The sequence below is a fragment of the Rhinopithecus bieti genome, unplaced genomic scaffold, assembly GCF_001698545.2.
Source record: "Rhinopithecus bieti isolate Rb0 unplaced genomic scaffold, ASM169854v2 scaffold_34943, whole genome shotgun sequence".
Taxonomy (NCBI): domain Eukaryota; kingdom Metazoa; phylum Chordata; class Mammalia; order Primates; family Cercopithecidae; genus Rhinopithecus; species Rhinopithecus bieti.
The window spans coordinates 1,004,616-1,031,212 of NW_016815584.1; the positions used below are offsets into that span (position 1 = coordinate 1,004,616).

At 53.9% G+C, this 26,597-nt stretch overlaps 2 protein-coding genes across 11 annotated transcripts in view; one reads left to right on the plus strand and one right to left on the minus strand.

Annotated features, from left to right (window-relative positions):
- ZNF219 (zinc finger protein 219) overlaps positions 1 to 6,010 on the plus strand; it is an 8,915-nt gene extending 2,905 nt beyond the window's left edge. Inside the window, exons 1-5 of one of the 6 annotated variants that reach the window (XM_017853434.1) lie at positions 7 to 2,458; positions 2,552 to 2,611; positions 2,747 to 4,193; positions 4,524 to 4,655; positions 4,927 to 6,010. In XM_017853434.1, coding sequence (XP_017708923.1) covers positions 2,897 to 4,193; positions 4,524 to 4,655; positions 4,927 to 5,531 — 2,034 coding nt within the window. In that variant the 5' untranslated portion in view covers positions 7 to 2,458; positions 2,552 to 2,611; positions 2,747 to 2,896 and the 3' untranslated portion in view covers positions 5,532 to 6,010. Of the gene's footprint in view, positions 1 to 6; positions 4,194 to 4,523; positions 4,656 to 4,926 lie in introns of those variants that run through there. The other 5 variants (XM_017853433.1, XM_017853432.1, XM_017853431.1 and 2 more) reach the window with 5 other exon arrangements.
- ARHGEF40 (Rho guanine nucleotide exchange factor 40) lies at positions 5,819 to 26,591 on the minus strand. 5 transcript variants are annotated; one of them, XM_017853424.1, is made up of 24 exons: positions 26,467 to 26,591; positions 23,662 to 23,859; positions 21,723 to 22,971; positions 21,404 to 21,571; positions 21,138 to 21,258; positions 20,446 to 20,542; positions 20,259 to 20,339; positions 20,013 to 20,129; positions 18,627 to 18,722; positions 18,410 to 18,525; positions 17,888 to 18,014; positions 16,131 to 16,253; positions 15,897 to 16,040; positions 14,794 to 15,404; positions 14,435 to 14,669; positions 13,995 to 14,081; positions 12,853 to 13,068; positions 11,980 to 12,150; positions 11,051 to 11,228; positions 9,783 to 9,887; positions 9,425 to 9,568; positions 8,790 to 8,920; positions 7,185 to 7,231; positions 5,819 to 7,047 (listed from the first exon to the last, which is right to left on the minus strand). In XM_017853424.1, exons 1-23 carry the CDS (start codon positions 26,467 to 26,469, stop codon positions 7,190 to 7,192), a joined length of 4,560 nt encoding a protein of 1,519 aa, XP_017708913.1. In that variant the 5' UTR covers positions 26,470 to 26,591; the 3' UTR covers positions 5,819 to 7,047; positions 7,185 to 7,189. The 5 variants fall into 5 exon arrangements, with proteins under 5 accessions (XP_017708913.1, XP_017708912.1, XP_017708915.1 ...); XM_017853423.1 differs by having other exon boundaries at positions 6,505 to 7,047; positions 8,790 to 8,932; XM_017853426.1 differs by lacking the exon at positions 23,662 to 23,859 and having other exon boundaries at positions 6,505 to 7,047; positions 8,790 to 8,932.
- Positions 26,592 to 26,597: the final 6 nt, after the last annotated feature.

Genomic DNA, 26,597 nt, shown 5'->3' on the forward strand with positions numbered 1-26,597 from the left:
CCCCACCCGCCTCCACCATCTGCTTCCTCTGAATATACCAGATTGGCTGTACACCAGGATGTTCCGGGAATCCCCAGGAGAGCAACAGAATGTGATGGACCCAAATATGATGCCTCAGTAACTCATTCCAGGATGTACAAACTGTAACTGTCAGGATGCTCCTTATAGCTAATTAAAATTCTTCTAGTTACATCTATTTTCTATTAGCTCTTTCTATTTTCAGTGACATCTAAAAGGCCAAAATAATCCCTCTGGTACCACTGGGTTTTTTTCTATGGTTTTCAGATAGGAACAAAAAAAAAAAAATGCTCTAGCTTTTCTGTGTTGTATCTGTGATGCTAAAATGGCAAAGAGCCCCTCTAGCACCTCATAGCTCTATCTATGGTACTGAGGTGGCCCAAGTGGCTTCTGTGGTAGCCCACTGCACTCTCCATGGTACTGAAGGGAATGACCATTTGTTTTAACATCTCTCTGGGGTCCTAAAGAGTTCTATGACTTAGAACCACAAACTTTTTTTGAGCAGGAAGGGACTAACAATATAAATTAGTCCAATCCCCTTATTTTACTGATGAGTAAACTGGGAGGTTAAGTGATTTAGTAAGGGTTGTAGGGTTATCAATGTTCAGACTAGGCCTACAATAGCCTTGTACCCCTCAGTCCTATTCTAATTCACCTTTTGTGGCACTATTCAATAAGCCTAGCTAGGCTCTTAGTCCCAGGAAAGGATCCAGAGGATGAGAGTGGGTGCCCTAATTTGAAGCTACAGAAATACACATATTAAGTGATAGTGGAGGTCGTCTAGTGACCCTTGGACAAGGACACTTTGTTAATTATAATAACTGCTAATAATAATCCTATAGCCCAGATTCCACATGTAACAGGTACCTGCCCCTTCGTGGAGTTTTACCACATCCACTAAATGTCAAAAATTAAAGAAGCCTTGGACCTCCAGAGCCTTTTCTCTCTGCTGACAGGCAGGTTGACTCCTGGCCCAGTTCTTTTCTATTAAAGATCCTTAGGCAAAGTAATGCTTGCATCTTTTTCTTTCTCAGTAACCCATTTCAGTTTCGTGATGCCTATTGTAAGGAAGTTCTTTATATCTCAAATATTCTTTCTTAAACAAAATAAAATAAAATAAAATAAATGGTTAGGCCCACATTCATTTAGCCTTGACCAGATACCGTTCTCTATATGAGGCAGAAAGGTAGACTAGATGACTCCTGGTCATCCTCCCAGGCCTATTTCCATGAATCTTGATTCTGGGGTTTCTTCTAAGTCCTCATGCTAAACTCCTCTGCAGCTTAGGATCAGCACCCCCCACCCCCCCATCCTCTTCCTCTCAATGATCTCCTTCCCCAGCACTGGAGCTCTGCAAGTCCCAGGCCTAGGGAATTTTAGCCTGGAGAATTTTAACCCCTTCCTGCTCAGAGCATGTGCTGAGTCCCTATCTGTGCAGATGGCCCAGCCCCGCCCCCCGTCCCTCACTCCAGCCTCTTGAGCTCAGAGCCAGTGTAATCCTCCTCTTGTGTGAGGGAGCCTCTCCCCTGCAGAGAGGAGGAAAGCCTGCCTCGGAACAGCCCTGGACAAAGGGGCTCAGATGCCCCATCATACTGCAGGCTCCAAGGTTTGAAACAAGGGGATGAATCCTATACGGTATTTGCAGTTTTTAGCCCCTTCCCCAGGCTAGCTGTGCCCCTTAACTTCCACTCCTCCCCCAACTCTCTCTTCATTCCCTCTCCCTCTGGCTCCCTCCCCTCATGCCCCTCCCCTCTGTCTGTCTTCAGACTCTGCTGCTGGGAGGTGTTTCTCTCCCATGCATGAATGAGTCTCTGTAATGAATGGAAATGAATGGATCAGGAATCCAGGCGGAGGGAGGGAGAATGAGGGGGGAAAAGACAGAAAGACAGGGTAAGGGCAGAAGGAAGCACTGTGGAACCTGGAAGGATGTTTGGCTGGCTGGTCAGTTAGGGGTCTCAGAGCAACTGATCCCATTTGGATAACTGGGGAGCATGGCAAGCCCACCCCATTTGCTCACCACACTGCATAGCCCAACCTACATGGGAGAGGGGCATACTGTGATGGTCTTCCCCACCGCCAGGGGGTGGGGTGGTAGCTGTGGTTTTTCTGGACCATGCATTTAAAATGTAGAATTTGGGGAAGAAATCTGGATTATCTGGGAGGCTTGTAGGCTTGGCAAATCAAGAGGTACAGTTTTTGAGTACAGCAGCCCCTTCGTGCCTCAAGATGCAAGTAGGGAGAAGGGGTTGGTTTTGGGAATACAGAGTGCTGAGAGTCTGGGGGTAGGGAGTGACTTTACTGCTGAAAACTAGGGCTCATCTTTTCCTTCAAATCTGTCTCTCTTGCTTTAGCTCCACAGCACCTGTTGCCTTCATTAGCAGCTTTTCCTCCTCTTCCCTGCACTCCCCAGAACCAAAGAATGTGAAGGGGGTCCATGGAGGTGAGTGAAGCTCTGGCTTCAACCTACAAGTACCTACAACTGTATACTCCTTCTCCTGCCTACCTCTTTCTCTCTTTGACCTCCCATTATTAGAAGTTAACTCCTTGGTCCTGACATCTCGATTCCCATACACCCCACCCCCAACTTCCCGAGGTGAGTAGCACTGTGTGTTCCTAGTTCAGGCCCCAGTCCACCTTCCCTCGTGTTGTCCTGGCCCTCGAGGTGACGCCCTTTCTTCCTTTACAGCTCTACCTTCACCCTTTGCTCTACGCAGATCTTTCTCCACAGGGCTCACGTCCCCGCGCCCCGAGCGGCCACATTAGACAGATCAGCAGCGGCTTCGACGGCGAGCCTGGATATGAACAGCGTACTCACGGGCCAGCCGTGAGCGCGCAGCGAGTCCGCCGGGTGGGGAGCGGTGAGCTGGTCTGAGAGTCGATGAGTGAGCGGGCGCTTCCCCTGCCCTGTATGTGGGCCAAGCGCTTTCCCGCTTCAACCTCTATCCTGGCTTTGCACCTGCGGGCGCACCCAGGCGCCCAGGCCTTCCAGTGCCCACACTGCGGTCACCGCGCGGCGCAGCGGGCTCTGCTGCGCTCGCACCTGCGCACACACCAGCCCGAGCGCCCACGTAGTCCTGCTGCACGCCTGTTGCTGGAGTTGGAAGAGCGCGCGCTACTACGCGAGGCTCGACTGGGGAGAGCCCGAAGCTCAGGGGGCATGCAGGCCACCGCTGCCACTGAGGGCTTGGCGCGGCCCCAGGCTCCTTCATCGTCCGCCTTCCGTTGCCCCTACTGCAAAGGCAAGTTTCGCACCTCGGCGGAGCGCGAACGCCACCTGCACATCCTGCACAGGCCCTGGAAGTGCGGCCTGTGCAGTTTCGGCTCCAGCCAGGAGGAGGAGCTGCTGCACCACAGCCTGACGGCCCACGGGGCTCCCGAGCGCCCCCTGGCGGCCACCACTGCTGCGCCTCAGCCTCAGCCTCAGCCTCAGCCTCAGCCTCAGCCTCAGCCTCCACTCCAGCCAGAAACTAGATCAGTCCCAGAGCCGGAGCCCAAGCCCGAACGTGAGGCAACCCCGACCCCAGCTCCTGTCGCTCCCGAGGAGCCCCCAGCACCTCCGGAGTTCCGCTGCCAAGTGTGCGGCCAGAGCTTTACACAGTCTTGGTTTCTCAAGGGCCACATGCGTAAGCACAAGGCCTCCTTCGATCATGCGTGTCCGGTGTGCGGCCGCTGCTTCAAAGAGCCCTGGTTCCTTAAGAACCACATGAAGGTGCACGCCAGCAAGCTGGGCCCACTGCGTGCCCCGGGGCCTGGCTCCGGGCCTGCCCGAGCCCCCCAGCCTCCTGACCTCGGCCTGCTGGCCTATGAGCCATTGGGCCCAGCGCTCCTCTTGGCCCCAGCGCCCACCCCGGCCGAGCGCCGTGAGCCCCCGAGCCTCTTGGGCTACCTGAGCCTGCGAGCTGGCGAGGGCCGGCCCAACGGCGAGGGTGCTGAGGCCGGGCCCGGCCGCAGCTTCGGAGGCTTCCGCCCGCTGTCCTCTGCTCTCCCGGCCCGGGCTCGCCGGCACCGTGCAGAGGAGCCGGAGGAAGAAGAGGAGGTGGTGGAGGCCGAGGAGGAGACCTGGGCCCGGGGCAGGTCGCTGGGCCCTCTGGCTTCCCTGCATCCGCGCCCGGGTGAGGGACCAGGGCACTCTGCCCCTGCTGCTGGGGCCCCGGCAAGATCGACCACCACGCAGGGTATGTAAGGACCCTCCGCTCTCCGGGTACGCCGCGTCCTCCTCTGACTTTTACACCGCCACTCCCCCATAGCTTCCTTTTTAAAATAACTTATCTTTTATTTCTTTTGAGTTTTTTTGTTTTGTTTTTTTTTCCTGGAGGCTTTGCCATCATTTGAGAACACTTGACTCTTTAGTCACAACAAATCTAACCCCTCAGACTTTTGTTTTCCTCTGGACTCCGAGGGGAAGCAGCCCTATGGGGTGGGTATGGGGTGGGTGTGGGGTGGGTGCGCGGGACCTGGACAGGGTGTAGGCCCCCGCTGACTTCCTCTTAATATATGTGTTGCAGAAGAGAATGGGCTGTTGGTTGGAGGGACCCGGCCTGAAGGGGGCCGGGGTGCCACCGGCAAGGATTGTCCCTTCTGCGGAAAATCTTTCCGCTCAGCACATCACCTCAAAGTGCATCTGCGAGTGCACACAGGTGAGGGAGGCAGCTTCCGGCGTGGAGAGGGGACTGGGGGGCGGGCAGTAAGGCAAGGGCTACCGAAGCACCGGGAGGTGAAGTTTGTTCCGAAGCCTTTAGTTTGGCTGGATGAGATCACTTGGGAAATGCTCCTTTATTAAATCAAAGTGGGTGGGAGACGCAGTGCCCTTTCTTGGTTCTGAGAATGAGGTCTCTAAATTGGGCGAAATTCGGGTGGGTGCGTGCAGTGATCGTGACCCCGTTACCCTATTGCACCCACTTTCCCCAGGCGAGCGGCCCTACAAGTGTCCGCACTGCGACTACGCGGGCACCCAGTCCGGCTCGCTCAAGTATCACCTACAGCGCCACCACCGGGAGCAGAGGAGCGGGGCCGGCCCTGGGCCACCCCCGGAACCACCGCCTCCTTCCCAGCGGGGTTCAGCCCCGCAATCTGGAGCCAAGCCGTCTCCACAGCCTGCGACCTGGGTGGAGGGTGCCTCAAGCCCCCGGCCTCCTTCTAGCGGTGCTGGGCCGGGGTCCCGTCGGAAGCCCGCCAGCCCTGGGAGGACCCTGCGCAACGGGCGAGGTGGTGAGGCCGAACCCCTGGACCTGTCCTTGCGGGCAGGGCCGGGAGGCGAGGCCGGGCCGGGGGGTGCCCTCCACCGCTGCCTCTTCTGCCCTTTCGCCACTGGAGCCCCAGAGCTCATGGCCTTGCACCTTCAAGTGCACCACAGCCGCCGGGCTAGGGGCCGCCGGCCACCCCAGGCTGACGCGTCCTCGCCCTATGCCCGAGTACCATCAGGAGAGACCCCTCCCAGTCCTTCGCAGGAAGGCGAGGAGGGCTCCGGGCTGTCCAGACCCGGAGAGGCAGGGCTAGGGGGGCAAGAACGGTAGTGAGCCCTCAGGGGCGATTAGCTTAGTGAGCTTACCCCGCCGGAGCGGGGGAGCGCTAGAGGTAGTTGGGTAGAGAAGCCAGCAGGGGGCAGCGTGGGACCCATATCCCAGCCCCAGGCGGACCAGAGGTGGAAGGGGCGGCGGGCGTAGGAGGGTGGGCTGGCGGTACCCACCCAGCCCAAGGGAGTCACAGTGCCTTAGAAGTGGCAGAGGTGAGGGTCAAAGAACGGGGTCCCTGGGCTGGCAGAGAGGGTTTGTGTCCCTGTTGAGGAGCCACTCTGCCAGTCTTTGCTGGTCCATAGGCGTGAGAGTTTATTTTTGTACAAGGGGTGAGGGTGGGGAGCACTGTACCCTTCTAGCCCCATCAGGGGCCCTGTAGACGTCGCTATTTTTGGTACGATTCCTGTCATCCCTGTTGCAGAGTCGTGTCCCCAATAAACAGGTGTCATGAGGCACAGGGCCCTGTGTCTGTCTGCCTACCTATGTCCTGCTCCTCTCTTTGGGCCCTTCTGTCAGGAAATAGTCACCTCTTCAGACATTTAGTTATCACCCAAAGAGTTTGACAAGAGATGCAGAATATTGGGTTTCACCCCCAGGTTTCAATGCAGCAGCTCTGATGGGGTCCAAGAATTAGCATTTAACAAATAGCCAATCACGTTCTCACACACTGTGGCCTGAGGGCCTCATTTTGAGAACTGCTGGACCGTGCTGGATCCCCGTTTGTCTGTGACCAGTTCAGCCTCAAGGAGTAGGTGCAGTGTGGGAGAAGGAGCCTCAGAGAGTGTCTGGAGCCTCTGGGAGCCACTGTGGAGGAGACACATTCTCCCAGGCTCACACACAGCTCTGGGCCTGGGAAGGGTACAGGGGACCTTCCAGTCTTGGTTTTATTTTCTGTGTTCTAGTTAAGGGCTGGTTGAGGGAAAGTGCTCAAGTTATTTATCACCTTAATCCAGAGGACTACTCTAGCTCCTTGGAGGCAAAGTGTGAGTAAATACATTTAATATAACAATAGTATTATAATAACAGTAATTACATATATAAAGTCTACAGTTCCCTGTTGCACCCTCCTGTTATAGTTTGCATAGCTTCATTTCTTGTGACACCTCAGAATGGAGTCACCGGGAACTCCAGTTGACCTGGCACAGATGATTCTTCTCAGGGAAAGTCAAGGGGTGAGAAAAGAGGAGAACATGGGCTGCCAGGGAGGGCTGGTATGGAAGTGATGTCCTGGATACAGTGGCCCAGGATGGGAAAGCACTGGAAGAGGGGTAACTTCCCCACCTCCAGGGTATGAAGGCAAGCAATGTGGCTGCTCTGGCTCCTGCAGGAGAAGGCACCAAGCTAGGGGGACTAGAGATAGTGGTGGCAGGGCAATACTCTGGTCCTTAGACCTCCTGTGTGTCCAGGAAGCAGAGGGAAGAAATTCAGTGATCGCCCAGTGCTCCATTATGCCCCACTGCCATCCCAGCCCAAAGTGTGCTGAGAGGAGAAGCTGCAGGCAAGTTCTGGATCTTCTCTAGAAGCCAGGAGAGAAGAGGGAGATGAGTTGGGAGAGGGAAGAAGCAGACTCCCGAGTAGCTGGGCACAGGAAGGAAGGCACATGCAAGACGGAAGGAGTGTTGGATGTGGTAGAAATTGGGGATGCTGACTCACCCAGGTCACAGAGGCGTGGTGGGGTCGCTCAGGGCTCGAGCATGGCTCTGGGGGGAGAGAAACTACAGTGAATTTAGGGACATATTTCTTGTCTTTCTCTCGCTTTCTTTTCCTCCATCCCTCCCCACAAGGCTGTCAATTCATCTCTCTTTCCTACCCAAAGTCCTTGAATTTTGCTATTTACTTTTATTTTTTTAGAGACAGGTGCTCACTGTCGCCCAGGTTGGAGTGCAGTCACACAAATGTGGCTCACTGAAGTCTCAACCTCCTGGGCTCAAGAGATCCTCCTGCTTCAGCCTCCTGAGTAGCTGGGACTATAGGTGTGCACCCCTCAAAAGTTCAGCTAATTTAAACGTTTTTTTTTTTCTTTTTTTGTAGAGATTGGGTCTCACTATGTTGCCCAGGCTGGTCTTGAACTCCTAGGCTTAAGAGATCCTCTCAGGCCGGGCGCAGTGGCTCAAGCCTGTAATCCCAGCACTTTGGGAGGCCGAGACGGGCGGATCACGAGGTCAGGAGATCGAGACCATCCTGGTGAACACGGTGAAACCCCATCTCTACTAAAAAAATACAAAAAACTAGCCGGGCGAGGTGGCAGGCGCCTGTAGTCCCAGCTATTTGGGAGGCTGAGGCAGGAGAATGGTATAAACCCGGGAGGCGGAGCTTGCCATGAGCTAAGATCTGGCCACTGCTCTCCAGACTGGGCGACAGAGCGAGACTCCGTCTCAAAAAAAAAAAAAAAAGAAACTCAATCAAATTTACAAGAAAAAAACAACCCCATCAAAAAAGTGGGGAAAGGATATGAACAGACACTTCTCAAAAGAAGACTTTTATGCAGCCAACAGACATTTAAAAAAATGCTCTTCACTGGCCATCAGAGAAATGCAAATCAAAACCACAATGAGATGCCATCTCACACCAGTTAGAATGGCGATCATTAAAAAGTCAGGAAACAACAGGTGCTGGAGAGGATGTGGAGAAATAGGAACACTTTCACACTGTTGGTGGGACAGGAAATGAGTTCAACCATTGTGGAAGACAGTGTGGCAGTTCCTCAAGGATCTAGAACTAGAAATATCATTTGACTCAGCCGTCCCATTACTTGGTATACGCCCAAAGAATTATAAATCATGCTGCTATAAAGACGCATGCACACATATGTTTATTGTGGCACTATTCACAATAGCAAAGACTTGGAACCAACCCAAATGCCATCTCTGATAGACTGGATTAAGANAAAAAAAAAGAGATCCTCTCAGCTGAGCCTCTGAAAGTCTGGGATTACAGGTATGAGCCACCTCACCTGGCCTGTGTTTTGCCATTTTAACCCAAGTTCAAGACAGGCCACTGGCATTCTCCCCTTTCCATCTACCCCAGCACTATACTCCTTACTTAAGATTCCTTTTAACCTGTGACCTTGATGCCTCTTAGCCAGGTCCAGGGGAGAGGAGAAAGGTAGACAAGATAATAAATCCAGTCTGTAGCCTCAGCTAGGAGCACAGGTTCACAGTTTTCCCCCAACCCCTCTGGGGTTGAAAGATCAGAAAAGCCCACCCAGAAAGCAGCCAAAGAGATCACCTCGTTCCCAGCCTCATTGTAGGAACTTACCTGCCGGGATAGCCCTAAGATCCCTCGACTGGCCAGGGTGGGAGTGCTGCTCCCAGGGTTGGGGGGTTGCAGGCTGGGGCTGTTTCTTGGTCCTGGGGACACATCTCCAGAAGAGTCAAGTGTTTCTGGGGCTGAAGGGGAAGCTAGGGTGAGAGCAGAGTATAGAATCCCTCCAGATTACCTTAAGCAACCAAGCTGCTCCATCAGGGAAGAAAAAGCTCCATAGCAACAGGAAGCTGTAAGTCACCATAGCGATCCAGTTGCAAGGGAACCCCCTACCAAGAGGCAGGAAATTGTCAGCAGCAGCATTAGAGCAACCAGGGAAGAAGCGACAGGAAACTATAAGGATTGCCGTGGTGAACCAAGAGGGTACAACAGGAAGCTGAGGCAGTTTCCATAGAAACCCAAGGAGAGCTAGAGAGAGAGGTACAGAGGAAGTGCTTCTTAGCAACAGGCTGTTGTAAGCATCACCCTAGCAACCAGACGGAAGGTTCTTTTAGCAGTGGGGAAGCTGTACATAGTTGTCATGGCAACTGGGCTACTTGGCTAGAAAAAGGAATTGCTCAGCAGCAAGCAGCCTGAACATCACCACCATGACCGAGCTGTTGGGAGCCACCCCTTGAGAGGTGCCTCACCCAGGGAAATTTGCTTGACGTCCAGATCCCAGGCCTCCTCCTCGACGCGGGCAGGCAGGGAGCAGGCTCCCGGCGAAAGGCCGGGAAGGGAGGGGCCGGCATGCTCAAAGGATGACACGGCCACGGAGGCCCGGGTGCGGGCGGCTGCAGAGAGTGGGGAGTGGGGGGTGGGGTGCTGGTGTGGGAAAGCCCTTTTGGCTCCCTGGAATGACCCTCAGTCTCACAGAGGGCCTCCCAGCCAGTCCCACTGATTTGGGAACGAGATGGCCTTCCTGACTTTCCACCACACCTCCCCTTTGTATCCTCATTGTCAAGGTCTTCACTCCTGGGGGCCACCCCCCAGCACCCTGGCCCTCACCTCTTCCAGTGAGCAGGGCACTCAGCGTCCGCTCCCCAAGGGCTTTGATGTCCAGGAAGGGTTTATTCCCAATGCCCATGGACACCATCTGCTGCACTCGGAGCTCTGGGGAATAGGGACACTTGTTACCAACTTCTTCCTGCCCTTCTCTCTAGCCCTAGCACGTCATGGTTTACTTTTTTGGTTTGTTTTTGTTTTTGTTTTTCTCCTTTCCAACCCTCATTCCTCCCTTTCATTCCTCTTGTGTCTCTTTTTACTCCTCCTGTTGACTATCACAACATGGATGGCAATGATGGTGTGACTTCCTCCTCAGATGTCTGGCTCTTCTCTCCAGTATGTTGCATCCTGCCCATTCGGCATCCCAGCTGCCTGATTTCTACTCTGTATCTTGGGTATTAAGAGCAAAAAAAAAAAAAAAAAAAAAAAAAAAAAAAAAAAAAAAAAAAAAAAAAAAACTCACATTTTTACATACTTTTACAGTTTACAAGGTGCTTCCATATATTTCACCTTACTTAATTATCCTTATTACACTAAGATGAAGACATTACTATTTCATTTTTCAGATGAGCAGAATGAAGTTCAGAACATTAAAACCAAGGTAAAACCCAGCAAAAGTCAAAATAAAACAAAACTAACAAAAAACAAAACTAGTCCAGGTCACACAGCAAGTAGCAGCAGTTCTTAAATCCAAGTGAGTGGTTTCTCACCTTTTTCCAGCCATTTGCTTTATTAAAAAAATTTTTTTTTAATCCTTTAAAGACAGAGTCTTGCTCTGTCCCTCAGGCTCAAGTGCAGTGGCACCATCATAGCTCACTGTACCCTTGAACATTTGGGCTCAAGTGATCCTCCTACCTCACCCCTCAAATAGCTAGGACTATAGGTGCACACCACCATGCCCAATTAATTTTAAACTTTTTTGTAGAAACGGGGTCTCACTATGTCCCTAGGCTGGTCTTGAATACCTGGCCTCAAGCAATCCTCCCACTTTGGTCTTTCAAAATGCACTGGAATTACAGGCGTGAGTCACTGCACCTGACCCCTACTTGCTCTTGCTTCCTTGCAATTTGCCAGCTTTCTTTTTCTTTTTGGTGTATCTTAGGCTTATTTCTACCTCAGTAATTTCTCTCAAGCCAAATCTTGAATCTTTCTTATAAGCCATTCTTTCTTCATCCTATAAACTGTCTTCCCAAGCAGTCCACATGCTCTCCAGAAAACTTCCTGCTATAACCCTGACTCCAAGCACCCTGTTCCTCAGCTCTGCCCAGTACCCTTGTTGTGGGCTGCCTGTCTCCACAGCAGCTGGGCAATAGAACTTGTCCACTTGAGTTTGATCTCTGGTGAGGTTGCCTGCAGAGTATATGCCTCTCGTGCACGCCGCCGCCGAAACCACAACTCGAAGCAGAGTCCGCTGTCCCCGATGTTTTCTGTCAGCCCCATGTCAGCAGTCTGAGGAAGAGCAGAGGGCAGTGGGTGAAGACAGAGCAAGTCCTGGCTGGGTGGTGCCACATGGCAAGCACTGGGCTTAGCCTGGCATCTGATAGATGTTCAGTAAACCTTTGCTCAACACCTATCATGTGCCAAGTGCTCTACATTTAGTCTTCACAACAACTATAATTTACAGAAGGGGAAATGAGGCCAGAAACATGAAGCAACTTGCACAAAGGGTTCTCATAGCTTATTAGAGCTGGAATTGGACCCAGGCCTTTTCCTCTATGCTATACTCATGCAGGGGGTACAAAGTCTAGAAACCCTTAGAATTCACTCCACACTGCCTGATCCAGGACCATAGGTTGCTATAAATGCTTATCTGGATATCAAGGCTGTTTCCCTAAAGCAAGGCCTGCCTCTTCTTGGATTCTTTAGTCAAAGTATAGTGTGCTTTCTCCTTATGCCCTAGGAACCAACCCTAATTCCAAAGGCATGTGTGTCCTTAGTGGGAAAGTTCCTCTTCCAGTCTGGTTTGGAATGCCTCCTAAGGCTTCTGCATGAATGATAAGGAAAACCTCATGAAGTAGACCAATGACAGGGACTTCCAACATCCCCTGACACCCTAACTTGATGGTCGATTACAAGCCAAAGCCTATTCTAGATGATGCAGATTCTCAACCTGTGTTGGGGTTGAATTTCCAGAACATCCTGAGTTCTCAAGAAGAGAATGACTTCCTGTCACCTCCACCACTCACTCCAGGAATTGTACCTTAAAGGCCTGCTTGTAAACAAACATCTCTGACCCTCCTTCAGGGCCCTTGAGCTTGCTGAACAGGAGGAGATGCTCAAAGAGAAAGACATGGCGAAGGCACTTCTTTCGGCCACAGATGACAGTGAAGGGGTCTCGATGCAAGAGCTGTCCCTGCTCCTTCAGATCTATCTGGAGAAAGGAAAAGCAAAAGTGGTTGGCCCAGGGGCCCTTTGTTTGTATTTTACAGGGAGCAAAAATAGGTTTATAGGGCAAGGGGCCTAACGCACTGGTTCTCAGGCAGGGTCAGGAAGTCAGGGAAGCCCTCAGCCTAGCGTCCATCCACTGGTCACCATGCACAGCACACCCAGCTGAGCAGCACAGCCCTGTTTCTGAAGATGGCAAGGTGCACTGCATAGTAGGGTTTATAGGCGCCTGTGGGGAAGCCTTTGCATGCTGGGGATCCAGGAAGAGAATCAGCAAAGAACTGAAAGGGAAATAGGTCTATTCCAGAGGAGGATATAGGATTCCAGCATGTTTTGGAACCTCAGGGCTGGAAAAAGACTAGGTAGACGAGATAAGGTATGTGTTGGGTGTTGAGGTGCAGGAGGAAGTATAGGGTAGGTGGGGAAACATAACAATTAGGAAAGGAACGGGAGAGTACAAGGCGGTTGTAGGAACATAGGATGTTCGGAGGACATAGCTTCTTTATTTACAAATGAGGAAAGTGAGGCCCAGTGAAGTTCGGTGACTCAATCAAGGCCACCCAGCTGGTTAGAAATTAAAGCCTGGGGCCCTCTGACCTGGAGCCTGGTTCTCCTGTCACCAGCCTACATGGCTTCTGAGGCCAGGGCTGGGCCGTTTGAGCAGCAGTGACTGGAGCCAGGGCCTCACCTCACAGCCACGCACCGCCTCCACAGCCAGCAGGTCTCTGCCACGGGCCTCTTGTTCCCGGAGCAGCTGTACAGCAGCCCCAAGGGCCTGGCGCTCAGAACTCAGCTCAGGCCCAGCTTCCCTCAGGAGCTCCTCCAGGAGCCGCCCATACCGAGCCAGCTGTTCCAGAGGCTGCTGCAGGGCTCGGGGCAGGTAAGGTCCAGCCTCCATGGAGCCCTAGGTTGAGGAGGACACAGACAGGGATGAGGAGAGGGCTGGAGCCTCTGGGGGCCAAGCTCAGGGGTTGGGGGGTAGGTGGGTGATACCCTAGGCTTTTGGGTATAGATGAAGCCCAGATGCTCCCTAAAGTAAGGCAAAACCCTTCCACCTGGAAAGAAAGCAGGTGGGGGCCTGCAGGCCAGCAATCATCATCTATATCTTGAAGGGAAATGGAACAAGAATCAAAATAGTAATCTCCTGTACTCTCTGGCTTTGAACTTTTTTTTTTTTTTTTTTTTCCTGAGATGGAGTCTTGCTCTGTCGCCCAGGTTGGAGTGCAGTGGTGCGATCTCGGCTCACTGCAAGCTCCGCCTCCCAGGTTTGCGCCATTCTCGTGCCTCAGCCTCCTGAGTAGCTGGGACTACAGGTGCCCACCACCACGCCTGGCTAATTTTTTTTTTTTTTTTTGCATTTCTAGTAGAGACGGGGTTTTACTATGTTGGCCAGGATGGTCTCGATCTCCTGACCTCATGATCAGCCCGCCTCGGCCTCCCAAAGTGCTGGGATTTCAGGCGTGAGGCACCATGCCGGGCCGCTGGCTTTGAACTTTTAAAGTCACTTGTACGTCTTTTGATGTGAGCTCTTCTGCTGCTCAGATCCTCCCTGTGAGCTGGCTATAGTGACTATTGCCCCCATTTACCAGATGTGGAAATGGAGGCCCAGACGAATCAGGAGTCCTGCCCGGTCCCTCAGGTGGACTAGATAAGAACCTGGCCTCACCAGTCCAGTGCTTGTCCCACCCTCGGCAATTCTAGGAGATGATTGGTAGGTGATGTTCCTGGGCACATCCAGGAAAGCTTTTTTTCCCTGTGGGATTTTTGGGGTGGGTTTTTAGGTCTTCCTGGCCCCTCTACTTTTCTTCTGAAGATTGGATAAAAAGTTACCTTGCTTGAGGGACTGAGAACAGCCAGACCATTCTCCAGTTTGTGTCGGTGCTTCACGTACTGTGCATAAAGGCTGAACTGGTCCCCCTGTGCCAGTAAAGAACAGATAAAGTGTCTCCAGCGAGGTCCCTGCAAACAAACCTCTTTCTTCCCCCTCTCCATCCTCTCTGTAGCCCAAATGAGGGATGGGTCACCAGGGAGCACTCTGCCTACCAGGGAGGGAAGGGCTCCCTGTGGAGAGAGCATAGTCCAGGCAGCCCTTGAGAGCAGGGACGCAGAGGCTGAGTAGAGGCAGAGGTGCCCACAGAACAGGGCTGGGCCCCAATGGCATGGACCATACATGGAAGGAGAGGGCCGTGGGTACTGAGAAAGAGGGACAGATGGATGAGGCTGGAACAGAGAAGAGAGAGCACTTGGAAGAAGTTGAGGGGATCACTCACATGGCGAAGGAAGCAGGCCCCAATGCGTAGGGGGTGGGTGGCGCAGCCCTGAAGCTCCCGCAGAAAGTGTGTCCGGTGGAAGCTGCGAAGCCTTTCCCGGGCACTCAGGGCAGCAGCCCAAGTGCCCCGAAGTTCAGGAGTCAGCTCAGGCCCAGGGGATGGCACTGGCTCACTCAAGGTGGCCACGTAATCTTGTTCACAGGCAATCAGCTCAGACACCAGACGCTGCTGGGCACTGCAGGCACAACAGGAGTGGCAGAGGAGGTGTGGGAGGGAGCCACTACCCCAACAATGTCACCTTCTTTTCCTACTGGGCAGTTGGGTCTGCCTCTTGGGCACCAGTTGGGCTGGGATCTCACCTGATGCTTCGCTTGCGCTCCATCCGGGGGGTGCCTACTCCCCAGGGTCCGTCTGGCCCCCCAGCCCGGCCCAGCAGCACGTGTTCCCGCGGTGAGCACGTCCTGTCTACCACCTCAGTGCTGGTGACCTCCAGGCCTCGAATCAGCACAGCCCTTGGGGGCCTGCCCTCTGCTTCTGGAGCCAGCTCAGGGCCTTCCTCCTCATAGTCCTCTCCACATGGGGCCAAGGAGCAATGGGATGGGGCTGCCCGTGGCCCAGGGCTGCTGGGGAGCAGCAAGGAGCTGAGGCTGGGTGAGGGGCTGTGGGGGCCCCACTGGGCCCCTCCACTGCTGGCACTGTCTGCCCGCCGTCGTCGGTAGCCCCGTGGGCTCGCCTCCTCTCCCAGGTGTTGCTGAATCCTCCTCTCCAGCTCTTGGCAGCGGGCTCGGCAGCGGCCCCATTCTCGCAGGGCTGCTGGGTTGCCCAGGTCCAGGGCCAGGGCCCGCATCTCCTGGAAGGTGCCGGCACTGGGCTCTGGGGCCCGCCGTAGGGCCAGTGCAGCCAGCACAGCCTCCCGACCCGGCCCAGCTCCTGCCAGTCGAGCAAAGCCCTCATCCACCCATTCATGTGCCTACAAAATCAAAAGGGTTGCGGATGGGAGAGAAAGGGTAAAGGCCTGTGTTGCTCACAAAGGATGCCCAACGACAGCCCTTGTCCTCTTGCCTGTGGCTTCCCAATGCCCATCACTCTCCCCCTTTTCTCACTGTTTCAGCATCACTGCCTAACCATGTCACTCGGAGTTGGTATGGAGATGGAAGAGCCTATATAAAAGAATAACCAGTACTCATACGGTGTTTATGAGTGGCAGGCTCTGGGCTAACGGCTTTTATATATTGCCTCATGTAATCCCCACAGCAGCCCTGTGAGGTAGATCTATGGAGGCACAGTCAGGTTTAGTATCTTGTCCCAGGTCATTCAGCAAGCAGGTGGCACAGCTAAGAGTCAAAACCAAGGAGATGGGCTCCTCAGCCTCCGCTTTTAACAATTTGATTAGCCTCTCCAGGCAGAAAGGAAGTAAAGAAATGGAAATGGGGGGAACAGAAGGAAAAGGCTCTGCATGTACCTGCTGGAAGAAGCGCTGTAGCCGCAGGGCCCGATGGAGGCCACTCTCAACCTGCTCCAGCCGCTGTTCAAAGATATCCAGCACCTTCTGGGAGGTGGCATTCTCCTCCAGAGCCAGGGCCTCCCGTGCCTGGGCCAGGCGCTCCTGGAGAAGGCAGGCTGCTCTCAGACCTGGTCCTCACTCCTAGGTAGTCTCCCCCTGCCTCCTCTCACCTGCCCTCCTGCCCTTTCTCACCTGGACCTCAGCGCTGAAAGCCCGGAATCGCAGCTCTGTCTCCTGCAGGGCAGACAAGGTGTCCCCGGGCACAGCAAAGCTTGCCAGCTGCTCCTCCCCTGGGCCCGAGAGCCACTGCAACACCTGAGGCAGATGGGGTGGGAGAGTAGGGGGTCATGGAGTGGAAAGGCAAGGAAGGGCTGAGATCCAGCATCAGCCCCACCACACCAATCTGTAGAACCTTGAGTGAACTATTGCATCTCATCTGCAATATGGGAATGACAACAGTGAATGGTAGTAGTTTCCACAAGGGTCAAGTGAAAAACCGAGCAAGAAATCTTCAGTAAGGTGCCAGATGAGTGGGAAGCTGGGCTGGTGGAAAGTACTGAGGGAGGTGGGTCAAAGTTCCAGAGCTATGCCCGAGGGTGAAGTACATCAAACTGGGGTGAACCAAAGGCAGGATGAGGGTCATATGGATGACTGTCGGCTTTCACTAAGCCTTGGCAATTGGTGGGCAAGGGTCGCAGGGACCTAGCCTGGAGAAACAGCACAGAAGGGGTGTGTGTGTATGTGTGTGTGTGTTTGTGTGTGTGTGTCCAGCTTTAATTGCCTATTATGGGGCTATACAAACTCTCATGCTGGTTCTGAGATATTTGACCAAAAAGTGATGATAATATTCTCCTCTGAAGAAAGGCTGGAAGCTGGGGGTGGGACAGCCTGAGGATGAGAAGTCTGAGACTCTTCCTAATAGCCAGTGCCAACAATAACCACTTTTATAGTCCTTTGCTGAATTCATTTGATCTTTCTAACCGTGTTGTGAGTTAATTGTTACTATCCCAATTCTACAGATGAGGACTTGGGAACTCAGAGAAGCTTCATGACTTGTCCAACATCTTACACATGGCAGAACTAGAAGTCAAGCTGAGCACTTTAGATTCCAAATCTTGTTTTTAAACAGTTGGGGAAACAGCTAATAAGCAGGTAAGCAAACAGGAGATGCAACCCATCTCTAGGATATTGGCTTAGAGGAAGCCAATACGAAGAAATTCTAGGAAATAGAAAGTCTCGGCTCCCGCTTTAGCACTGGCCCTGAGATGAACTTTCCCCTGATGCCCACCTGCAGGTCCATAACGTATCCACTCACCATGCTCGGGGCTAAGGAGGAACAATCAGATTTCAAAGCTCCCTCTACCTTACATGGTAGGGTGGAGAGCAAATCCCTATGGGGCTCTTAACCCCAGGAGAGAAGAATCAAGGCTCAGAGAAGCCAGCCTTATTCCTGAATCTTCCCCACAGAGAAGCCTGTAGTTCCTCTTAGGTGCTTTCAATGCTCTCTCCTTCCAAGGTGGAGGGAGGTGGTACCTTTCCGACCTCAGGTCTGAGGGATGACATCACATAAGGAGTTAAGGGTGCATGTGTGGCAGTGTAACTAATGAGCTGGTATCAATAGACTTTTATTATTTTTCAGCTAAGGAGGTAGGCACTCCAGAGTTGATCAGCTCTTTTCAGAAGCCCCTAGGGCAGCTGAGCATCTCTCACAGTCTCTCAGCATCTTCGATCAAGCATAAACAGTGGGGAGGGGGAGACCTGGCTTTTCTTTACTGGTGCTACGATGCTCCCACCCTCTTGTTGAATCTCACACTGACCAACAAAGGTGAGGAGAGAGGGAGGGGCGTTCAATCAAGCCAGGCCAGAAGAACACCATCAACTATAAGTACCAACGGGAAAGGTGCTGGAGGCCATACTCCCAGGCCAAGGATATAGGAGTCCTGGCTCACCTGCTGGAGTCGCCGCAGGCACTGCCGCTGCTCTTGATGCTGCACGTGCAGGTTGGAGAGGCGCACGAGCTGGTGAATGGCCTCATCCACTTCCTGATACAGTGTAGCCGGGCCTTGGCCCTCCAGTCTGGGGAAGGAGCAGGAAAGAATGAATCATTCCCTTTGCTGAGCCCCTCAATTCTGTCCTCCCATCCCTCCGAGGGATGCAAACATGAGAAGTTGCATAGCAGCATGGATCAAAAGCATGGGCTGAACCCTGACTGCTTTGGTTTGAATCCTGACTCTTTACTGACTGATGTAGGCCAAGACAGTTAACATTTCTGATCCTCCAAATCCTCATTTGTAATAGTAAATGGCACACAAGGATGTTGTGAGGGTTATGAGATAGTAAGTGTAAAAGCATGGTATCTTGCCCAGATACATGCACAGTAAGAATGGTCTGGCAGCTAAGGTTTGTTGGCAGCCTTCGACTGTGTCTCCACCTCCCACTTCCACCTGCCCCCGCACACCCATCCCTCGTACTTGCTGCTGTGAGTGGAGCGCAGTCTCATCAGGATGGCCCCCCCATCCCTCTGCAGTGCCGTCAGCCGGGGATCTGCCAGCACCTTCTGCAGGGGCTTGGGCATTCCCACTGCCTCCTGGGGATAGGGAGCAGTTGCCAGTTGGGGTTCCACCAGCTGGGGCTCCACCCCAGCCCCATCCCAATCCCATCCTCCAACTGTCCCATCTCATTTCATACCTCTTCCTCTGGCTCTGCTGCTTCCTCCAGTTCCTCAATGGCCTGCCGTACCGAGCCCAGCACACCTTGGCACAGGCGGCATAGCCTTACCACTTCCTGAAACCCACACGCAGGGATGGAGTTGAGGATTAGAGTTTAAGAAGGAACTTAAGCCCTAGGGTTGGGGTGAGGTAGCCCCAGAGACTTTTATGGAGGCAATGCTGAATTCAGTCCCTGACTTTGTTGCTAACTAATTGTATGATGTTGGGCAGGTCCAGAAACCTTCCTGAACTTCAGTTCCTCAACTGTAAAGTCAGGATAAGAAAGGCTTCTGTGATTTTTAAGGAGATGATGCCAGTTTAGCAACTAGCATGGGCCTGGCACATTGTACAGCTTGGTAACTGTGACCTTCCTTTCTCTCTGTCTTCAGTGGGGCTTCACCCTGTCAAACCCCCTCTCTCTGCCTATTCATGTCAATTTCCCCTTTGACACTAAAGGCGAAGCTTAGAGACCATCTACAGACCCCTCTTTCATACTCAGCTCAGATCATGTTTATTTCTCTCTTCTTGAATACTCACAACACTTATATTCATAGAATTACATGAGATAAGTGCTGGAAGGACCTTTAGCAATTACACTGTGATTGTTACACTTCACTGATGAGGATACCGAGGCCTGGATGTTGGTGCAAGGAGCGGGTACAGAAAGGGCACTATTTCTGCAAGTGCGGTAAAGTAATTTGGAACAAGAATCAGCCTTTTGACTCAGTGCTTTCCAGAAACCCAATGACACTATCTTGCACTCTTCTCTACTTGTTTCATGATGTGTCTCCCACCAAAAATCATGTACTACTTAATGTCATATTAATAATTTATTTGGCTGGGCACAGTAGCTCATGCCTGTAATCTTAGCACTTTAAGAGGCTGAGACAGGTGGATCACTGGAGTCCAGGAGTTTGAGACCAGCCTGGGCAACATGGCAAAACCCCATCTCTACAAAAAAAAAAAAAAAGAAAATACAAAAATTAGCTGGGTGTGGTGGCACATGCCTGTAGCCACAGCTACTCAAGAGGTTGATGTGGGAGGATCGCTTGAGTCCGGAGGGTGGAGGATGCAGTAAGCTGTGATCGAACCACTGCACTCCAGCCTGGGTGACAGAGCGAGACTGTCTAAAAATAGTAATTACAATAATAATTTAACATACTCCTCCCATCTCCCCAGTAGACCATGCCGCAGTGCACGTTTTCCTCATGATTTGGGAGCCATAAATACTTGTTGAATTGAATGAAATGGAAACCACTTTTTTTGCAACCCCATGGTATGTCCTGGACCTGGCATCTCTCCTAGAATGTCTTCAGCTGGGTCATTCCTGGCTCCCAGCATGCTAGGTGTTAGAGGGGAAGCTTACCTGGTGTATCTCTACCCAGTGACTGGGAGAGGGGTCTCTGTGACCTCCTAACTCCCACTGCAGCTCCTCTGGCTTGGTCACTCTTTTCAGATCATTCTCTGACAGTACCTCAGCACCCTGTAGAGGGTAAGGCAGGGTTTTCTTCCTGGGCACCCAAGGACTCAGAAACCAGCCTGGGGCTCCAGCCAGCTTCTTCTCCTTTCTCCACTACTGATAGGAAACTAGGTAGGAATGAATGGCTCAAACCTGAAATCCACAGAGTTCAGTTGGAAGGCCATCATGAGTGAGAATCAGCAGCCGCTGAACGAGGGGAGGATCTCCTGAGTCCTAAGGGCAGAGAAGAATAACCCTAAACTGGGCAATTGGGTGTCCTGGACTGGCCACTAGTGAAGAGTTAGGATCCAGGGGAACTGCCTGTTCAAGGGGTGGTTACCTGAAGTTGGCTCAAGACAGTAACGAGTGCTGGAGGCAGTGAAGGTGCCTGGCGAAGGTCCAGCAGGACGGAGAGCCCCAATGGCTGTAGATCAGGCCTGTGGGAGCAGGAAGAGTCAAGGAGGCTGCTGTGTGTGTGTTTTGGGGGATAGCAGATAAAGCAAGGCAGACATACAGGGTCTGTATTTAGTTAATAGTCCTCAGGAGAAATTAGTTGCTGGTACATTTGGGAAGATATGGGCAAAGGGCCAAATTCTGGGATGCGTGTACAGGAGGAAGTGGCCTAGCAGTTGGGAGTCTATATTCATATGGCTACTAGGCCAACGGATTAAAGGTCTGGAAAGTTCAGAATTCTGTTCTGGAATGGCATGCATTCAATGTCAGCCTGTAGTATGGTGCCTAATAGGTACTCAGTGCTCAATAAATATTTGTTGAATAAGTGAACCAATGTCCTGATGATCTTGGTAGTGTTGGAAGACAGTGAAAGTCAACAGTGTTGCTTTTGAGGATCAATGAAGATATGAAGCTGGAGGTCAGGGTCAGTAAGGCCAAAGGTCAATGACTTGAAATCTGAAGGGTGAAGAAGTAGGTGTCCTTAGAGGTCAGAAGGTCAGTGTCCTGAGAAGGAGGAGGTGAGGGTCCTCATGAACCAGGAGGTTAGTGTCCAGGGTGCCAGGACTGGGCCTCGGTTACCTGAGCAGTGAGTGGAGGTAATGAAGAGTTGTGTTCAGCATGTCTCGGGAGGGTGGGGGATCCTCAGGAGGGCACGGTGGGGTAATGGTCAGCAGAGCTCGCCCACTCTGGTCCACCCCTCCTGAAGACACAAAACGGCCAGGCTGTCCTGGCTGGGAGCAGTCCAAGCCTACCTCCCTTCCACCCTGCCTCCCCCAGTCCCCAAGCCCACCCAATTGCTTCTCTTTCCCAATCCTTTTTCCCTTCACCCACTGATGCCCACTGACCTGTCAGGATGAGGAATCCAGATGCCATCAAGTCCCAAGCCACATCAGGGTCATCAGAGATGGAGACTGGAAGGGCCTCTTCTGGAATGCTGTCCCCTTTTCCTTCTTGCACAGTCTCCAGCAGAGGTGTTGGAGTGTCAGACAGGAGGCCTTCTGGGCCTGCGTGTCCTGCACAGACACAGACAGAAAAATGGGACTGAAGTTAAGATGGTTCTGGTTGTTCTGCTCCCAGCGTAACCCGGCTCCTCATCCTGCCCCCTCCCATAGGCCCGACCTGCTTTGGCCCTCGCCCCATGAACCTCACTCAGTGTCATCTCACCTGCCATACACACCAGGCCTGGCCCCTCCTGCTCTCTCTCTCTGGCACTCTCTTCTGTAGGCCCACAGGCTTCAGAGGGCTGAGGCTCTTTTTCGCCTGCTGTTTTGAACTCTTTGGGCTCAGATTCTGGCTTCCCTGAGCCTTCATATTCCTCCTTAACCAGGCTGCATTCTGGAAGCTTGTGCTCACTTGGTGAGGGCAGACTGCCAAGGGCTTCTTGGTGGCTGGCCTCTTCCTTGTCCCCAGGGCTCAGTGGGGCACTGTCCCCTCCTCGACTAAGAGCCCCTCTGCCTGCAGCTCGCTTCTTTCTTCTGTTTCCTTTGCCTGTTCTCCGAGGGGTACCAGGTGGTCCTTCAGCCCCCTGGCCACCTCCTCCTCCTCCTCTAAGCTCCCCTGGCCTCAGGGGGCAAGATTCAGAGGCTTCTCCCACGGCCTCTGCTGGGGGCTCAGACACCTCTAAGACTACTGCCTCTGGGACAGCCTCAGCTCCTGAGGGAGACCCAGGGGAGGCTCCAGTGCTGCTCCCCTCACCGGGTGGGCGTGCTCCATCCTGGTCCCGAGGTCCCAGGCCTTTCTGGTGCACCCACGCCCGGTGTCTCCGGTGGCGGCCCTTCCCTCCAGCACCCTTGCGAGTGGGTACTGTCCGTACTCTGGAGAGGCCCGGGGAGCCTTCAGCATCTGCTGGGCTCCCCCTCACAGGCAGCGTCACCTCCAACAGCTCCACGTACTCGCCCTCAGGTCCTTCCACAGGGGCATTGTGCCCATCCCCAGGACTCCGGGTACCCAGCGCCTCCTCAGGAAGTGGAGGGCTGGGAAGCCCTGGAGGTCCAGAGGGCAGTTCTGGGGGCAGCGTACTTGGCTGATGTCCGACCATGAGGCCCTCTTTGTGCACAAATCGTGGGCAGATGAGCTCAGCCCAGGGCAGCCGCTGAATCCCTGAGGGCGCAGACAGTAGGCAGGTACTGAGGCGACCTGTTGGCCGGTCCTTGTTGATGCCTTGTAGCCACTCAGGTGTGAATAGGTAGGCACAGGCCTCATTGGGCACAGGAATCTCCTGCACCCGCCCACCCCCAGGGGCCAGACACTTGAGTGCTAGTCGTGGTGCTTGGGCAGCTGAGGGTACCACTTGCAGATAGAAGTCTCCTGGGCGCAGCAGTTGCCAGGGTAAGGCTGCTAGCTGCACCACCACCTGTTCATGCAGGCAGAGCGGCCACCCCTCATGGAAGAAGAGGAATCCACTGTATTGGGCCTGGGGAGAGAGATGGGAGGCTGCACTCAGGCCTCTGCTGAAGAAGCCAGCAGAAGAGGGCAGTTAGAATGGGCCCACCCTAGGCAGGACCAGCCCTATGCCTGGAAGATTACACTCTCAGGAGAGCAGAAGGGGAGATTTGGGGTATTCAGGTGGCAGAGAGGAAGGGATTGGGACTGATCGGTCTCCTAGTGGTAGGAAGCTTCTCGAGGAAGCTAGTTCCGTGTGTGGGAGGGTAAGAACTGAATCGCTACCAAGACATGGTCAGCAGATGCCATTGTCTTGGAGAAGTTAAAGACTCTTAGAAGTCTTTATATCTGTAGAAATGAAGGATCTCTGTTGACTCATGTACGGGGGAGTTAGTATCTTGAGAAATTCATATGAGGGGGTGAAAATGTCTGGAATTGGGTCTGGAGAGTTAGGGTCTTTGGGGGTCAGTATTTCTCAGGGGTCAAGATGAATTTGGGGAAGATGAATGTGTGCGTGTGTGTGTTAGTGTCTGAATGGTCAGTGCCTGTGAAGGTCAAAGTTTGTGGGAGGTCAGAGAACGAGGCTTAAGTGACTCTGGAGAGATCAGTATTAGGGGAGGCTGTATATCCAGGTTAGTGGGGGAATTAGTCAGCCTGGCTAGTCTGAAGAGTGTGGCAGTGGATCTTGGGGAAGGCAGAATAGTGATGCACGGCCACTCACACAGGCTTCCTGCTGGACCTTGGCAAGCAGGTGCTTGGCTGGTACCAGGAAGTCCAGCGTGTACCTCAGTGCGTCCTCCCGATAAGTCCTCTCCACCACCTGGAACACCTGGCCCAACAGGGTGGGGGCTGTTGCCTCAAAGGGTGGATACAGGGCGGCGAGAGTGCTCTGCACACAGTCCTCCACTGGCTCAGGCTCCTGTAGAGATAGGACCAGGCTACAGATCCCTAGAGCTCACCCAATCGCAGCTCCTTGGGAGCTGCACTGGTCTGGGGGTGGCTGTGTTCTCCAAGGCCCCCATTGTACAATGTGTGCAAAAAGTGAGCACTCAGGAAATGCTGGCTGATGAGTCCAGAATGGGAGTGGGGCTGGGCCAGAGTGCACAAGCGTGGCAGGGCACTCAACACTCAAGTTCTGAGACCTTGGCTTTGGAGATCCAGAGAGAATTTGTTGTGAATGCCCCTGATCAGGGCTGTTCCGGGTGCTCGTGAGTTGGGGTGACTGCATAGACCTTTCCCAGGAGAGAAAAGACAGGCTTCTGGGCTATCAGGGGACTGAGCTTATGGCTGAGAACTTGAGGGTGTGAGCCATCCTGCAAATCCCTTCTCATAAGACCCACCATCCAGAGCTCCCCATCTTAAGTGGAGGTGCCATCACCCACAATTATGTCCTAGAGATGATCATTTGGTGAAAAAGAGATGGTCATTTGGTGAAAAGAGGAGGATGGAAAGACTGTCTGTGACTGTCTTAGGTCTTTCTAGCATCCCTCTTCCCTCTCCCACAGTGGCTCTGAAGCAATCACCCAATCCTAGAGCATGTGGGATTGGGTTACAAAGAACCGGGTGGGGGCAGTTGAAAGAGAAAAAAGTCACAAAAGGAACTTGTGGGAAGGGAGGAGGAGGCCTTAATGGTATGCATTAGAGCTGGTCTTTTCTGATTCCAGTGGGACCTCTCTCTGCCAGCCTCCACTAGGAGTCTCAAAAAGACTCAGCCCTGCTTCATCCAGACTCCCCTCCCTAAGTGAGTCAATGAGACATCTTCCTCCATCCCCTAACCTAAACAACCACCCCTTGGGCTATTCCTTTGCAAACTTCTCTTTCAAGACAGTCTTTGAAGTTCCTTTTACTGGAATTTTTTTTCTCTTTTTTTTTGCAGTAAATGGGGAAGGGGAGACTCAATGCAGCCTTTACCTTGGTCTCTACCTGCCCTACCCCCATGTCTTGCCTTTGCCGTAAAACAAAATAGCTTATTTTTCCCTGAGCTCCTCCATCCAGTTTGTCTGGACTGTCTAGGAAGTTAGGGCAACCACTCCAGAGACGGGGACATTCAGCGCGTCAGCTCGCAGACCCGGCCCCAAGGTGTGTGGGCGAGCAGACAGACCCCCAGTGTTCCGGGACCAGGCGGACGCAGTGCGCGTGGGTGGGGGGAAGGTGGAGATGGGCGGGGGTGAGGCAGAGTGGGGCCGTCTGCTCCAAGGCCGGGAGTGCGGAGCTAGGGCTTGATCAGCGAGGCAGCTGCAACCCATTAGGGGCGGTGAGCTCATGGCTGAGCGAGAGTCTCAGCCACAGGAAACAGCAGCGGCAGGAGGGGAGGAGGGGTCTGGGGAGGGAGGCGGCGGGCGGGAGCACGGAGACCCAGCCTCCTGCCGGCGGGGACCAGAGAGGAGACCAGAGAGACTGAGTCAGCTCTCCCTGGCCCAGTTCCTCTTTCTTTTTCCTCCAGCCTCCCTGCCAGAGGGTGCCCTTCCCTCCGTAGAGGGGCGGCCCCAGTAGTGCCCCTGCCCCTCCTCCACTCCCTGCGGTGCGCTCCCCCTGGCAAGGCCTCTCCCCCTCCTTCACTCTGCAGCGAGCGCCCCCTTGGCCATGCCCCCGCCCTCTTTGCAGTGGGCGCTCTCTCTGGCAGTGTCCACTCTTGCAGCGATGCTTCAGAGTACTCTGCAGTGAAAGTTCCAGGGCAGTGTTCACCCCTATTGGTGTGGGCTTCTCCTTAGCGGTACCCTCCAGCTTCCAGGGCCCCAAGTTGCTTCTACCAGGGTCCCCTACTCCCTGCAGGGAGCTCCGGCTCGTGTTCCCCCCTCTCTGCAGCAGGAGTGCCCTGAGGCGGCCCTTCAGTTCCCTGCAGCAAGAGCTCTGGGGCACTTCCCTCCCCCACAAACTCCGGTCGGCTCTGGCAGTGTCACGCCCCCTGGTTCTGTGAGCTCCCCCCAAGGACCCCAACTACCCTGAGGCAGCCCTTTTCTCTGCGGGAATTTCCCTTTTTGGCCATGCCTCTGGACCCGGCCCAGCCACAGCTGTGGCCGGTCCCCCAGGGCCGGATGGGTGGGCCTGCCTCACCGGGTTGGGGACAGGGATGGAAAATGGTGGTTCCATGCAAGTCAGTTCTCATGACCCGAGGGGCCGGGCCTCTTCCAGGGACGCTGCAGGACCAACCCGCTGGGGTCTCCCGCGGGTAAGGAGCTGGGACCAGGAGGGGGAGGGAAGCTCCAGGAAAGAAAGGCACAGGTCAGGACAGAGGAGGGCGGGGAGCGGGGAGGTGTGTGGATTAGGGGAGAGACTCAAGGGAGGATGGGGGAGGAGGCGGAGGAGAGGAGGAAGAAAGGGTGAGGGCAATACTCGGTGGGGACAGGAGCTAAACAGTCGGGCAGACGGACAGACAAATCGAAGAAGGGGGGATGGGAGGGAGGAGAGTCCCAGGAGCGCCGAACAGTCCGAGGCAGGATCGGGAGGCACCAGGCTGGGGACTGGGGGCCCGGAGCGGGCTGCGCGAAGGCCAAGGGGACCCAGGGGGCTGCGACGCCGGACTCACCATGGCTCGGCGCCGGGCCGCGTCCGACGCTTGGTCGGGCGGGCGGGGCCGGGCGCGCCACCGCCTCCCTCCCGCCGCTCGTGTCTCGCCGGGTCTGGCTAAGGGACAGCTCCGGCCGCGGTGGCGGCTCG

What these genes read in the sequence shown, in the direction of transcription:
- ARHGEF40 (XM_017853423.1), bottom strand. An exon ending in ACTGGGTAGAGATACACCAG is followed by an intron (nt 18,723 to 20,012) that starts GTAAGCTTCCCC and finishes TGTGGGTTTCAG; the next exon opens with GAAGTGGTAAGGCTATGCCG. An exon ending in CTTTCAGCGCTGAGGTCCAG is followed by an intron (nt 16,041 to 16,130) that starts GTGAGAAAGGGC and finishes TGCCTTCTCCAG; the next exon opens with GAGCGCCTGGCCCAGGCACG.